Source organism: Phasianus colchicus, chromosome 2 (genome assembly GCF_987193195.1).
Source record: "Phasianus colchicus chromosome 2, bPhaCol1.hap1.1, whole genome shotgun sequence".
Classification (NCBI taxonomy): domain Eukaryota; kingdom Metazoa; phylum Chordata; class Aves; order Galliformes; family Phasianidae; genus Phasianus; species Phasianus colchicus.
Genome location: NC_143437.1, coordinates 2504040 through 2518964, shown reverse-complemented (window position 1 = coordinate 2518964; position 14925 = coordinate 2504040). Strand labels below are relative to the sequence as shown.

Genomic DNA, 14925 nt, shown 5'->3' with positions numbered 1-14925 from the left:
CAGCAGGTGAAAGCAATTACTGGTAAAAATATAAACTTGCAATTAGCAGGTAAAGACTAGCATTTGGGAAATTACTCTCAGCGTGATGAAAATGTATACAAATTAAATGATACAGATTGTTGCTTGTTGGCACAACAGAGGAGATCATCCTGGATGAGCTGCCCTTGCCACTCACAGCCTTTACAGCTGGCCAGGAGTTGACTGGGAATCCAAGTAACTTTGCCCCATGTGCTGCGCCTCACTTTGTGTGTATAAATCGGTTAGTAGGTAAATTCTTCAAGAGAAAAGATGTGGAAATAAATGTAGATAGATATGAATGAATGTACTATCCATCCACGTGCCTCTGCCCAGGAGTGCAGATCCCAGCGCCTCGCCTCTGCTATCAGTCATCTCCAACGTGATACAGCCCATTTATGGCCCTGTAAAAACAGAAGTGATTAGTGGCTGTGCACCCTGCCAGGGTGGCAAGGCAGCCAGCGGAGATACTCATCAGCGAGGGGAAGTAGAGTTTAAACTCCCTTTTAATTTGTGCCGAGACATTAACTGTGAGTTATAGCCCAGCATTATTTAATGAAATACGTGGTCTTTCATTGCCTGGGCGTGTGCGTACTTAGCACATAGGGCAAAGCGAGTGGTGGATGCCATTGGAGCAGCGTGAGTTCAGTGCAGCGTGTGGCACTGCTGATTCAACAGTCTTTTTTCTTTTTTCTTTAGGAGTGGCTTTGGCTTGATGCGTGCTCTATTCAGTGCACTGAGCGAACAGTAAGCTCCTGTGCGTTATTTCAGCAGGGAAAGGAAATTAGAGAGGAGTTGCAGTACGCAGTGTGGGGAATTATTTTTACAGCGTGGAAAAGCTTTTCTGTGAGGTGTGAAATACCTTCGTCTGTCTTCACCAGTAAGAAGTTGCAAAGATGTTTGCCCAGTGCTCCAATTGGTGCTGGCCATGGGTGTAGGGCTGCTTTCTGCTAGACCCTGTGTGATACGTGGGAGCCCAGCATCCTGTGGCTGTGGGCAGGGACACCTTCACAGAAGGCACAGAAATGGACATTCTCACATGTCTGGATGCCAGGGTTACCCCCCTAGTAAAACCACATCTCCTGAAGGTGCAGATAATACTTTTAGAGGCTGATGGTGGGATGAAATGCTTGCTCAGCACCAGACATAGACACTGGTGAGCCTTATGGCAGCTCGGCACGCAGTTGCTGTGCTGCTGTCTGGTGAGCTTGAGCATTTGCTGTGTGTGCCTTGGATAGACAGAATTCGTTTTTGCTTACAGCAGGCAGTTCTACTGGTAGTTTTGCTTACCTGTGTGAAAGTTTGTACAGAAGAGACGAGGGGGAATGTTTTTCAGATGAAATTTCTGTACTGATCAAAAACCAGAGCTTAGGTCTGGCCAGTACTTGCTATAAACACATGGTTTATAGGCTTCTGGGGGTTTTCTTTTTTTACATTTGTGTGTTATCTTGAAAACTCAGTTGCGATGGGGCAGTCACCAGCTTCCATCTCCGACCCTGCTGGCTCAATCCATTAAATGCCTTATCTGCTAGTAGCGCTATTTTTAAGAAAACGGAGTGAAATGTCACTTTTGTCAGTTCTGCAACTATTATATCATGGCACTTAATGAATGTGAGGTCGTAAGAGCTTTCAGTGAAAGACACTTTCAGATAATTTAAGTGTGTTTCTTCTGCAGCGTACCTAGTTGCCAGCTGCAGGAAGAAGCTGGCTATGTAGCAACAGCAGCGGGAATTATTTGGGCTTTGGCATGAAGCTGGACTTGCCATTGTGTGGTCAGCATTTCTGAGCTTTGGCTATGCTCAAGGGGTCGTAGGCTTTCTTTGGAGGTAAGGGATGACTTGAAGAAAACTGTCTAGAAAATGGTTTTTGCTTCTCTTCACGTTTTTGGGGAATTTACTGCAACATAAGAAACACTGTGTTTGCCTTAAGAATAAGGATTAAAGGTAAGGTGATTTTCTGAAAGTAAGTTTACTGATTATTACTTATTTCTTCTGATTTTACTTTTTTTTTCCAGCAGGTCTGCATTCCTCTGGCTTCTGCAATAAGAGATTTGTCTGACGCGGTAGTTCAGATTGAGGTCGCGTTTCCTTGCCAGCTCCCTGCCTCCCTCCCTTTCTCTTTTCCCTTCTTAAAGCTTCAAAACCAAGTGCGAGCTTTTCCCTTAATCTTTTTCTAACCAGAAGACCTAATCCCTTTGAGACCTGACCCTTTAGTCTCATATTCTTCTAAGACCGAGCAATGACTTTCATGCTCATGCTCAACATTTCATCAAGCATTTTCATCGGAATCTAAGATGTCTGCAGTGGTGATGGTAATAAAACCAACAAGCAAATCTGGGAGTTTGGAGCGGTTCTCTTTGTTACTAGCCTTGCTTGTTAAAGAAAGCTGATGTCTGGTGAGTGCATAGTCTGAAACAAAAAGGTAGTCCTGCACTTTTTGTTGCCCTGGAGTGGTACCTGCACTGTGTCTGCTGTCCAAACGTGAAGTTTTGGTGTGAGGTCAAAGCCAGAGGAAGCTCAGGGCCATGGGTGACGTCGCTGAACGTTGTGCTTCTTCTCTGTTCAACTGAAAACAGCATACCCATTTTCATGTTGGGATGGCATCTCGACCATGTGATATTTAGGTGACATTACAGTGTTGCTTGGAAGCTTTAATTCTATTTACATATGGAGTGTCCACCATGGCTGCCCAAGCCTTACACCTGGCAAACCTGGGGGAGCAATGCTGCTGGAGCTTGGGCTTTTCATTTTCTGCTGATTGTGAGAAGCTGCAGGATTAGTGGGATTAGTGAGAAATTCAGGGTTTGCTTCTGAAGGCAATTTGAAGTAATTTACAGAAAACCAAAACACAATGGTGCTCTCAAGTGCTCTTTGCAGTGTCATTAGAGCATGTTACGCCTCTATTTGTGGGGAATACAGGAATTGAGTCCTTCCCATCTTTACTACTGAGTGCCAGCGTCGTTATCTCCACGTATGATGTTTCTAGAGGAAGTTGTTTCATTCACACCATAAAAAGTGTGTGGCCTTATAATAACCTCCCTTGGGTTGCACGTGTTCTGCCACCCTAGCGCTTTTTTTTTTGCTGTCCTGTACAGTGTAAATCCTGCCTGGAGCTGGGCTGCTGCTCACCACATAAGCAGTGCTCTCAGCAAAGCTCAGCTGGCCGTTTCGGCAGTGCTGTGAGCATCTCTTGGCAGGGAGCAGGGATGGAACCTGAAGGGCTGAGGGGGGTGGAAGGGCTCTATCCACAGAGAGGCAGCCAAACAGGGGATGCTATGATGGAAAAATATTGACTTAGTACAACTTTCCAACCCGTGAAGCGGCTTAATGATGGGTCAAATCCTTACTGCCTGTTAGTAACAGTGGTATGTGAAAAAAAAAAAAAAACAAACCACAAAATCCAGAACAAAAGGCCCTGGAAAACATAGCAAAGAGAGCGGATGTACTTCCATTACTGCTCTTCTTGCTCCGTTTGCTGCCTGAGTGCTGTAGGGCACGCAGCTCTGAGTGATGGGCAGAGTTCAGCTTCCAGCAGCATTGGGTCCCAAGGAAAGATGCTCTCAGCTGCCTGAGAGGATGCACTGTGTTAGTGGATAGGGCAGGCTGGCCGGGTTGTGCAGGCAGGCAGCAGCAGGGAAGTAGGGAGCATGCAACATCTGCTGTGCTCAGTAATTCTGCTGCTGCTGTTACTGTGGAGCCTGATCGAAATGCATCTGTGTACAGGAAAGTCAAGCTTGTAATTTTCCTGAGCCTCTGGCATGTTTCCAGGAAGAAGTTGCTTTGTGTGTCAACTGGAGTCCTAATTGCTGCTATTAGAAGGATGAGAGGAAAGGAGATTCCTTTTGCTCTCCTGTCCTATCCGCTGAGATTTTTTTTTCAGTCTTCATGAAATCTGAAAGTTTCTGTGGAGTTCTTGTGCACGATGTGATGTAAATGAAGCAACAGAGGTTGGGTGAGAGAGGTTTTCTTCTGCTATTTCCGTAGGTAAACGTGACAGTGGGGTGGTGCTGATGAATGGCAGGAAGTCACGCAGTTGGATTGCAACAGCTTGTCATGCTTTGTAGTGCCACAGGAATTGAAAATAAAAATCTCCTACAATAACTTATCAACTCTGATCTTATAATATCAAGAATGTTGTTCTGAATTTTGGACAGATAGTTTTTCTATTTCAGCCAGAGTTTTAGGTGGGAGAAAAGGCTCACAGCCTTCTTTTGACTGTATTCACTTCCAGCAGAGAAAAGGAAACCGGATGTTCCCGGGATTATTATTGAAATTCCTCTGTCTTTGCAAGGCAGGAAGCTGGACTGTATTGTTTCAGTGGCATTTTCTAGCCTTAGGTGGCCAAGGTTGTCTATATTTCTGAGTTCTCTTCAGAAATTTCAGGATGCTGTCTGTGTTTGGTTACAGCAGCCACCCCTGCAGCTCAGTTCTGGACTTACTTTACCTCCCTTGCCCTTGGCACTGTGGTAGCAGAGCTCATGCTGGGTAATATCACAGTAGGTAGTCTGGTTTTGATATATTTTGAATATGAATTGCAGCAGTTACAGATGTGTGGCCATGGTGTCCATCCCCATGCATGGGGCAGAGGGCCAGGGACGGGTTGCTCTGCCTGCATCCTGGTTTCCTTCTCACGTGGTGGCTTCTAACAGCCTTTAGAAACAAAAGCCTTGCTCAATTATTTATGTTCTGAGGAGAGGAAGTACGTAAACTACTTTCCCATCAGTGAAATAATTGGGAAATAAACAGAGGAGATCTTGTCTGAAAGGTTGGTGTTTCGTTCGGATGGTGCAGATAAGGAGCAGTGGGAGCTCTCCCACTTGGCTGCACCACGCATCGCTGTGAGCACAGCCCTGATGCCAGAGCTCTGTACGACTGAACAAAGTCCTGCATCCCCAGTGAAGGAGGTGCAGACCTGCGAAATTGCTGCCATTGTTCATTCACCGCTTTCAGATTCTAAGGTACTTCCTGTTGGTTTTAAACCTGCCCTGTTAGACTGCCTTCTTCCAGTGGGTCCCCAGCATCTGCTCTCACCTGGTCACGGCAGTGCTCACCCTGGTGCTTCTCTTCCCTTTGGAGCCCTGCTGTATTCAGCGTTCCATCTCTGCCATGCATGGCCCTGAACTGAGTGATCCCTGGTCCACCCTGTGCCCAGGCAGAACGCTGGGGCTGTGGAAAAGCTGCATGGCTTGGAGACTCAAAACTAGCTGCAGTGCTCATTAGGAAGTCTGACTCATTATTCCAATATGAAGTTGTATGTTGGCAGAGTTTTTGACGTAGTAAGGCCTTCTTGGAAATGTTTACGGCTCTGGCAATAAACCCAAATGATATTTTTCTCTCTTTTTTTTCTCTTTTCCATTCTACAATTGAGAATCAAAGTGAAGATTTCAGACATGACAAAGAAACATCTCTGCAGTTAATCGCTGTTTGTCAAATACGTTTGTCTTGTGTACGTGTTTGAACAGTGATGTTCCTACCTATTTGTAATGATCATATCTGTCCTCATTCATAAAGTACCAGGATATGCTTATTTCATAACTGCAACTTTGCCACTGTAACTTGTCATTTGGGCCACTTCCCTGAGTTCTGCATCTGATGCTGGGTGAGCTGCAGTGATGGCCTGGGAGGCACCGGTTCTGAGGCTGTGTGTACAGGTGGAGCTGCAGCAGGAGTAGATCTCAATTCAGTGCCTCGGCGTTCTGCTTCCTTACCTTTTCCTTTTCTTCACTGACATTGCTTACAGAATTGATTTCTTCATTTGGTTCCCACATTTGCTATCCCTCCTGTGCTTGCTGACTGTAAGCATTGCTCTCCTTGTCCCGCAGGCTGCATTCTGACAGCCTTTCTGCTGTCAGCAAGAGTGTGTGCTGGTGTTCGCTGGCCTGAGGTGAAAGCTTCTGGTTTTGCTCTCAAGGACATCATTTGAACTTGATTTGGAGTCACACAGATAGTGACCCATGAAGATGGACTTTATGGGTTGGGTAAATCTACTTCCTAACTGAAGTAGATGAGCAGAGAAATGATTTATGGGTTTGTTCTAATTCAGGATCACTGGAAGTTTCGCTTTCAGTTGCAGCCTACATTACAGAGCTCCCAGTGGAAGCCAGTGTAATTTATTAACTAGAGCTTCCAGTGCTCTCAGGGCTCAGGCTGCCCTCTAGGAGCGGTGACACCCGGACAAACCCAAGCAGCCCAGGGGCCAGTAAGGGCTTTGCCAGTCACAAACCACACAAACCTGAGAGAAAAGCCAACAGGCAGTGGGAAAGGTTTTAGCAGTAGTGCTATAGATTTGATTTTTCTCAGTTTTCATCAATAACGTGGCAAATGCAGTTAGCACAGGCTGAAGTGGAGCGAACAGGATAGCAAGCAGGCTGGGGAGAAAAAGCTGTGCTGTTGTCATTTCTGGTGTCCAGAAATCCAAACAAATGAAGGGTAGTGTTACAGGAACCCATTAGTGTGAGGTGTTACCCAGCTGATAGCAAGAGCATGATGGATAGCTTCTGAGAAGTGGGACACACAGCCTTACCTCATCTACCATTTGATGTCATTTTTAGGGATCCCTGTAGGCAAATCCTTCTCTGTGAGAGTATGGCTGAGGCTGCCTCAAGGCACTGAGAAGTATTTTCCTTGTACTAAATAGGTAATTCGTGATTAAAAGCCACTGCAACTGGGGAAATGCTATTTTCATACAAAATCAGGGTAAAAATATCTGATTATGGAAGTATCCTAATTGGCACATCGATGTGTAGTGTGCTGTGAAATGGGGAACCCTGGCACACATTGCCTGAGAAATAAAGCTAGGTCCGTCACCTAATATTGCAGTCTGGATGTTTGAAAGAACGTATGTGCATTTTTCTCTTTTCTCCAGTTTTGAAATACTGAGTGAATGAGCTAAGCTCAGCTAATGATAGTTACAATTAAATAAACAAGTTGAGAAGGGCAGGTTCCTTAATGATGGGAAAACTCAGCTTGGGCTGGGAGAATTTTGGCCGGCAGCAGTGCTGAGAGTCACCAGCCCCAACTTCGCCCTAATGCTGTGATGTTTGCTGTCACAGAGTACGTGCCCCACCAGTAAGCAGCACCTGAATGTTCTGATGAGCTCCATCAAAGTTTGCCTTAGGCGAGCTCCTCCATGATAATACTAATCCTAATGTTGCTGGGCTGCAGGGGAATTCTGCCGCACTGTAAGAAGTAGTTCTCCAGCATTTATTCAATAGGAACATTATGTAAGATGTGCAGCTGTAACAAAATCGTAGCAGACAGGGCTACAGATGCCCTTCAGAGGTCACCGTGTGCCCACGCTGGAGGCTGGACGCTGCTGGGCTGAGCAGCTTCACCCACGGAGAGATGCAGGTGGTGCAACATCTTCCTTGGTGTAAAGCCAGCAGTGGGGCTGTTCTCGTATGCAAAGCAGCTGAAAGGGGATGGATTGCAGTAATAACATGTTTTAGTCATGAATATTCATTTTGAAGTAATTAAATCAGATGTCTAGGAATTATAGGACAGGGAGATGCTTTACGTGTCGTTGAATCTGCTTCTCAGTTAGCATGGAAACCCTTCCATAAATGTATGAAGCTGTCAGTTAATTACAGGAGCATTTAACATAGCCCTTGCTCAGCCTTGCTGTTCATCTTCCATTTATTGAAAGATGATTTTGTTTTCATTGTGGGATACTGGGTGTGATGACCAAAATCTGTTTTGATATGCATCTGCCAGCACAGTGCAGGGAGAACAACAACAAGTGACTTTTCCTGCTGAAGCTGAATATGCCTCAGCTGAATTGTTACATGAAGGTAGCACTCCACATAACATGCTCAATTCTTTACTGTGGTAAATTGTTGGCAGTTTCACTCATTGTACCATACATGTTTAAAGTATGTGAGCTGGGATGTGACAGCTCTCCAGATTCTGGTGACCTCCTTTAGGCACATGAGCACCAAATGAGCTGAGGCAGTGGAAGCAGAAAACGTTGATGTTAACAGAAGCGAGGTGATGTTTGCCTTCCCATTTTTCTTCCCACGAGGAGGTAAGGATGGCTCCAGAGCAGCAGGCTGTGCAGCCTCGCATCTTCTCTCCTCCCTGGCCATAAAGTAATGGCTAGGGTCAGGGCAAACAGTAGTACTCTCCTCTCCTGATACCTCCAGCCTCCGAGTATTTTCAGCTTGAAGGACTTTCTCTGCTTCCTGTGGGTTGTGTGCTTTGCTTATCCACTGTACTACCAGTTTTCTCCAAAGTAGAAGGTTCTACTTGGCTCCATCAACCAAGTAGCATGTTCTGCACTGACGGTTTTATCCTTTGGAGTTGGTCTGCATATAGTCTATGGTCACTTTTTGCAGATCTGAGAACAGGAGCTAGGAGCAGTTATGATTTCTAGAAAAATCACACCGAGACTGTGCTGGTGTGAGCATCACCAAAGCTGGAAAAGTGAGATCGGGTAGACAGATGCCTAGAGTATGTTTCAGTGTTGTTAATGATTTGGTTTTGTCACGTAATATTTGATTTGTAACAGACAGAAGCAGAAGGTGGCACAATAACCATTATGCTCGTTGTTATCTGTTGAACACAGTTTCACACAAACAGCAGAAAAATGAGCAGATCTGTTATCCTTGCAGCATGCTGTCTCGCAGTCCCCAGCACTGCATTACTTTCTCCTGCTGGGCTGTCAGTGCTACACGAAGCTTTTGGCTTTGTGCTCAGGGCATCGATGCTTCCTTAATACTACCTTAATAAGGGAAAAAACCAAAGCCCTGCAAAATACCCCAAAGCAGAAAAAAAATAAATGGAAAGTGTCCTTAGAAACCTAGAATTTCATGTGACATCCCCAACCATTCTGAAATAGCAGAGGATAATCTAGCTTAAAGAACATTACAAATTACTTGATAGATTGAGAACAGGCACTGTCACATGAAAATGGATAAAGCCAAGGCACAGATACGCCTTTGGCGTCTGATAGAATTTGATATAAACCAAAAATATCTACTAGCTTCAAGAGTGTGGACGTCAAAAGAAAAAGAGCTCAGCTATGTAAATACTGATGTTCTCTATTAACGTGTTAGAATGATGGATATGGAAACAGGGCAGATTGTCACGGAATTTTCCTGAAAGCAAGATGTTACTGCCTCCATCATAACATGGAAAAGAATTTTAGACTCAGTCCTGTAGTGAAGCACTGCACAGCAATCACATTTTCAGTCATGCTCTGAGCACGGGAAGCTGAAATAGGGAAGTTGGTTTGGTAGGAACCCATCCATCAGCATGGGAGTTGTTCAAAATTGCTGCTCTGGTAGAAGTGTCTGGCAAACAGAGTTGGCAAGGGGCAGAAATGGTATAACCAGGAACCCTCCCCCCCTGCTGGTGGTAGTTTGGCCTCTGCAGTGTTGGGTCTCATCTCTCTGTTACCCTAAATGATTCATTCAGTCGTGTGTCTGTTCTTACGAGGGCGTGCTCCATCTTGGCATAGTTAACAGCTGTTGTGCATTGCTCAGAGCTCAGCAGCTGGGCTTTGGGGTTGTTAACACACGTGGCATCCCTCAGTGTGGACAGGAGAAGCTCAGTATGTTTGGGTGTGGAAGTGTGTATGTAAGAATATGCATCCATGACCCTTAGAATGTGGAGAGAAAGCAGGGCTTTCTGAATAACCAGCAGCATTAAATAACTTCAGTTTGGGAAAGGGTGGCTGCAACCTGAACAGCAGCGTTGGTTTGCTCTGTATTTATTGCTCTTTACTGATCTCTGGGCTGATTAAGAATAGATGGATCATATAATCCTTCTTGTACTTTGATTTATTTATTTATTTGTTTTGAATTTTGCTGTCACCATCACTGGTGACATTGTTTCATTATGTACTTCCAGTGCCTTCATCTCTTGTGTCCTTGGCTGCCTTTTCTGTTCAGTTTTTCCTCTCAGCTCATAGCATCAGAGCATAAATATATTAAGAGATACTGAAATATATATGTGTCTAGTCTATGTGTCAAGAATACTTGCATAAATAAGGATTGGCTAGATCAAGCCTTTTGTAGCTGACCTAATTTTCAGTTTTAATCATATTACAAAAAGATTTAAATACATGTTTCACACTTTAGAGGGGTTAAGGAGCGAGGAGGCTTTGGTGAAGCAGGGCTGGGGCAGCAGAGACCTCCACACTGGGTGAAGAAACAGAAGTGAGGGGATGGCTTTGCTAAGGGCTGTGCACTGTCTGAGGAGCTCATACATGGTAACACAGAAAAGGACAAAAAGCCCAAAGAGAATGCAGATGGGAATTTATGAGAGGAGGGCTGTTGGGCACAGCTGGGAAGCTGGACTTCAGCACAAAGTCCAAGCCCACGTGGCAGTGGGCATGTAACTGGTGGGTTCAGGGAGGGCTGGTGCCAAAGGAAGGCACCCACTGGTCCATTCAGAAGGGTGGCTATGCTTTTCTGCAGAAAGCCATGGGGAGGGCTGAGATGCACCAGGAACTGTTGCCTCTGCCTCAGCCGTGATAGCAATGGAGCAACTCCTCCCAGGAGTGCTGCTGCTGGGCTGGATGTGGTGGGAGGCCCCTTGTTGTACAGTGCTAATGGTTGGTAGGAGGCACCCTGTCGTACAGAGTTAATGGTACGAGCTGTTCATCTCAGAAGGGCTCATCCAAAGCAAAGCATGCTTAGTGACTCTCCAGAGATGCACCCATCACCAGCTATGAAAATCCTTATGCAGCAGAGCATGAAGAACCTCAGGTTACCTCTCTCCCTTTTATTGCACAATGCTATTTTTAATCCTTGCTGTGTGCCTTGCTGTGTATTAATCATTTTTGACAAATTATGGTGTGTTGTCTTCCTGTTGTATGAATTGCTATGCACTGTCCACGCGTGCATATTTTAACCTGCTGCAGTCTTGTAAGAGCGGTAAGTGCCCCCTAATTTCCTGCTGCTTGTCTTTTATGGGCAGGCTGGCACCATGACTGATAGAATCATAAAGTCATTAAGGAGAAGAGCACTAGAATCATCTAGTTCAAACGTTGACCCATCACCATTTAGGTATCAGAGGAAGACGGTGGCCCAAATTTAGCTGTGCTGTTGCCAGTGCAGCTTTGCATGTCTGTGGCAGCAAGCAGTACTGCCCCAATAGCCATGGGTTCCATGCCATTAATCATCCAAGGTGCAACTTCTGTGTTGGCATGGCTGTGTGAGCACAGGTGTGGTGGTAGGATGGACATCTCAGGGAAGGCTGGGCAGCTCATTGGATGGGGAATGTGTACCTGTTGAGCTTACAGCTCTGTACAGGGAGGCATGAGGCTCACTGCAGCCATTCTAGACCAAGAGGACATCTTTTCTCTTGCAGGTAACAAGTGCTACTTGCTGTGACACATTTCTTCTAGGTGTAGCGTTTTAATAGCAGAAGCACTGTGCAACCCAAGAAATGCACAACTCTGAGTTGCTTTTGGGGACTGATTGTGGACCTTCTCCTTGGAATCAATGGGAGGGAAACAAGGCAGCACAGAGACGCTCTTTCAGTACCCATACCACGGGAAGTCTCATTCTCCATAACCAACCAAATGCTTTTAGGAAGGTCTGAGAAGTTGCCTGTCAGTAGAGAGGGCAGGATTTTGCCCTGCCACAAGCCTGTGCAGCACAGCAGTGTGTCTGTGTGTGCGTGGGATGAAGAGCACGGGCTGCCAGCCTGTTGGGCGCACATTGCCTGACCTTGACCTCTCTCAGGGTCCTGGGCACGTACGTCTGGGTTCTAGCAGCACCTGAGCCATGCCAAGGCAGCCAGAGGACACCATTACCTGCCCTGCCTTTGAGAGGAGCAGCGCTTGGCAGCCATCAGAGAGGGAACCTGCAGCCAGCACGAGACAGGGCCAGGCTGTGACAGCAGCGTACGCAAGCAGAGCTGTGTGGATAATACGAGTTTTTCTCTTTTTGATTTTAGAATCAACCTTGTCCTATGTTAGGCAGCTGGAGGCAAGAGTAAGACAGCTGGAGGAGGAAAATCGCGTGCTGCCCCAGGTGGGTGACTTTTGCTGTGGGAACAGTAGCCGGCAGCTAGACAGCAGCGCTGAAGGCCTGGTGCTGGAGATCAGCTCAGTGTCCTTGGGCGCTGCTGCGTCTGAACGCTCACATTGATCATCTGGGGAATCAAAGACACGTCTTTTGTTCGTCTTGCTTGGGACTGAGTGGGGTATTTACTGAAGGCTGTGACAGTACTTCATGCATTTTTCTCCTTTGCGGGTGTTGATAAGTTGCTAAGAGAAATTCGCTGGAAGCCGTTGCTTATAGTTAAAAATTAATGCGAGGGTTGAAAATAAGAGAAGCGAACCTGTAAACTCCAAGTTCTTGTCATTAAAAAAATCAAGTATTTTTTTTTGAGGTTAACCAAAATATTTTACTCTGGAAAGCAAATGTTTTAAGTAGTAATAATTGGGCTACATTATTTGTATATTCTATATACATAAAAACAAAAAAAATCAAATTGAATAAATAAGCAAATCTGAAGTTAAAGGTTCTCCCAATGTAAGAATGGAAAATATAGAATTTCATTAAGAATGAATCAAAGACACTTGTCATTTTCTTTTAATACCGGTGCGTATTTCTATCATGTTTCATTAAATAATCCTTAGGAAAATCTATACTGTCTCCAAATGAAGGTGCTCGCTGGAAAATAAAAGAAGTTGTGCTTAGTTTAAAAGAAGACATTAGTCTGAAGAGTAGAAGTGCTTTTTATTAAACGTAAAGTACTATGATTTGAATGTAAAACTCGAGACAGAAATGAAGTGTATTAAGTAAAATCCGGTGACTCAGATATATTCGTTTGTATCACCCGAAATGCACATTCATTATCTAGATGGTTTCAGCCAGGCTAAGGATTTCTTTTCCTTTGATTGATCTTAATCCGAGCTTCTTTCTCACCCATAATATGACAGTTGGAAGGGCCTCTGTAGCTCTTATTTTGCTCTTGACTTGCTGTACGACCGTGAGCCATTTGTGTAACTTCTCTGTACCCACATTTGTTGATCTGGATGAGAAGGACTGCAAGCATGTCTGAATGTCTCCCCATGAACATGCATACAGCCATCAGTAGGAAAGACAGCAGTTGATCTTCGGTGATAAAGAATATTTTCTTGGTGAGAAAGGTGCTCAAAGCAAACGTGAACAGAGTTGTGATTTGTTTCAGGTGTGGGATGGCTTTGGGGGATGAATTGTGCAGAAAATTCTTCGTGGGCAAAATCTTTAGAAGTGACTGTGTGTTTTATCTGTGTAGGGCCAGGGGTGCTCAGGTGGAGTCCTAGTGATGTGCATTGCCTGATCTTGCCAGAGACTGGAACAGCTGAGCTGTGTTTGTTGAGTTCATTAGAAATCTCAGATGGGTGCCAAAGCCAGAAAGCAGTGCTTGTGAAAGTAGAACCTGAGCATGTAGGTGCCACACATTGCTGCTGTGGGGCTGCCGGTGTGCTGAGCTGCAGCTGCTTTGTGTTTTTAGTACACAGGTCCAAGTTTGTCTCACGATTGGTTCTGTCGGCACCAGGATCTGCAGTAGAGTTCTGAACTTTCCTGACATCTCTGGGCACTTTGTTGCGAGGAATAATGAGCGGTGTTGGTTCACATTTCGCAAGATATCTCACTCACCTTTCCTCCTGAAGGGAGTCCTTGCTTTTAGGAGGAATGCAGACAGCAGCTCACTCTGCCCCTGCTCTCAGTTCAGGTGTTGCATTTCCCCGAGTTCACTCTGGCAGTTTGTTGTTCCTATGACTAACACCATGGCCATGCTGTCAGCCACAGTCAGGTCCCACCGCCCAGGCAAGGACATGGAATGGAAACCCCACAGCTCCTGGCACTTTTTCCCTTCTTCTGAATGGGAGGAGTGGGAGTTTATTAGGCTTCAAGCCAGACTAAGAGCTTTCGACAAATCAGCTGAAAACACCCAACAAGCGACACAACTGATGAAGGTTTTTTGGCATAGCTCTCACTCAGTTCCAGTGTTGTGCCTTAAAATTTCACCAGTGCTGCAGCAAGAGCGTGCCTTTCGCTTGTGCATCACTGCCCTGATGGCATCCTGCTGCAGGGGCAGTCGAGACTTTTTCACTCCTCATGCTGTGCTTTTCTTCTTTCTCCCCTCTCCTTTCAGCATCCTTTCTTTCCCTCCTTTTCTGCTTTTGTGTCACTCATGAAAATGCACCAGCACATTTATTAACGCCCTCTTCAGACAAATTACTCCATCTACACCTAGACATGTTTTTTTCCTGTTTTATTTTGCTTCCTTTCTCTTACCCCATGCATGTGTGTTTTCTTTTCAAAATCTCATACACCTCTGTTGTAAAGGTTTTATTAATATATAGCAGCAAGAACAATTCCAGAGAAAATGTTTTTAAGTGCTGCGATCAAATGGAAAATGAGTTTTAGTTTGCTGTGCTGTACTGAAGGAGTTCCTTGTCAGCAGAAATGCAGACACACCACTGAGCCAATACTTCAGATTCATCAGGTAATAGGAAAGATATAAAATGCACATATTCCCTTAAGCGTGTTAATGCCTCTTCCCACGTGGCGGAGTTGTTCTGGTGGTGGCTTACAGCACAGAAGTGGGCTTCAGAGTCTAGGGAAGCTGTAGATGATTGTAGATTTGCTCTGTTGCGGAGGGCCATAATCAGAGTCATAGAATCAACAAAGTAGGCAAAGATCTCCAACGTCTTCTAGTCCAACTGTCATTCAATGCTCTGTGTGAGGTGAGAGAAGAGGAAGGGAATGGGTTTCTCTTCCTGTCTTCAAAGTGCTGCTTGGGGTTTGGTTGTTACCCAGGTCAGGCAGCAGTGGAGAAGGGACACAGCGCAGTGAAACTCAGGTGAGCTTTGGGTGGAAGGATGAACGTAGCTGGCAAGCACAGCTGTGAGGGTAGGTGTGCAAAGCAGGCTCTTCCAGTCTCCCAGGGCACCTTGTTTTCAGAC

At 45.4% G+C, this 14925-nt stretch overlaps 1 protein-coding gene across 6 annotated transcripts in view; it reads left to right on the top strand.

Annotated features, from left to right (window-relative positions):
* The window catches only part of CCDC85A (coiled-coil domain containing 85A), a 62386-nt gene that overhangs the window by 35731 nt on the left and 11730 nt on the right, over positions 1–14925 (top strand). For 2 of the 6 annotated variants that reach the window (XM_031597883.2, XM_031597888.2), the window contains exon 3: positions 11919–11995. The exons of 1 other annotated variant lie outside the window; for it this stretch is intronic. In XM_031597883.2, the coding sequence (XP_031453743.1) occupies positions 11919–11995 (77 nt within the window). Of the gene's footprint in view, positions 1–2029; positions 3057–11918; positions 11996–14925 lie in introns of those variants that run through there. 3 more of the 6 variants (XM_090134519.1, XM_031597887.2, XM_031597886.2) reach the window with 3 other exon arrangements.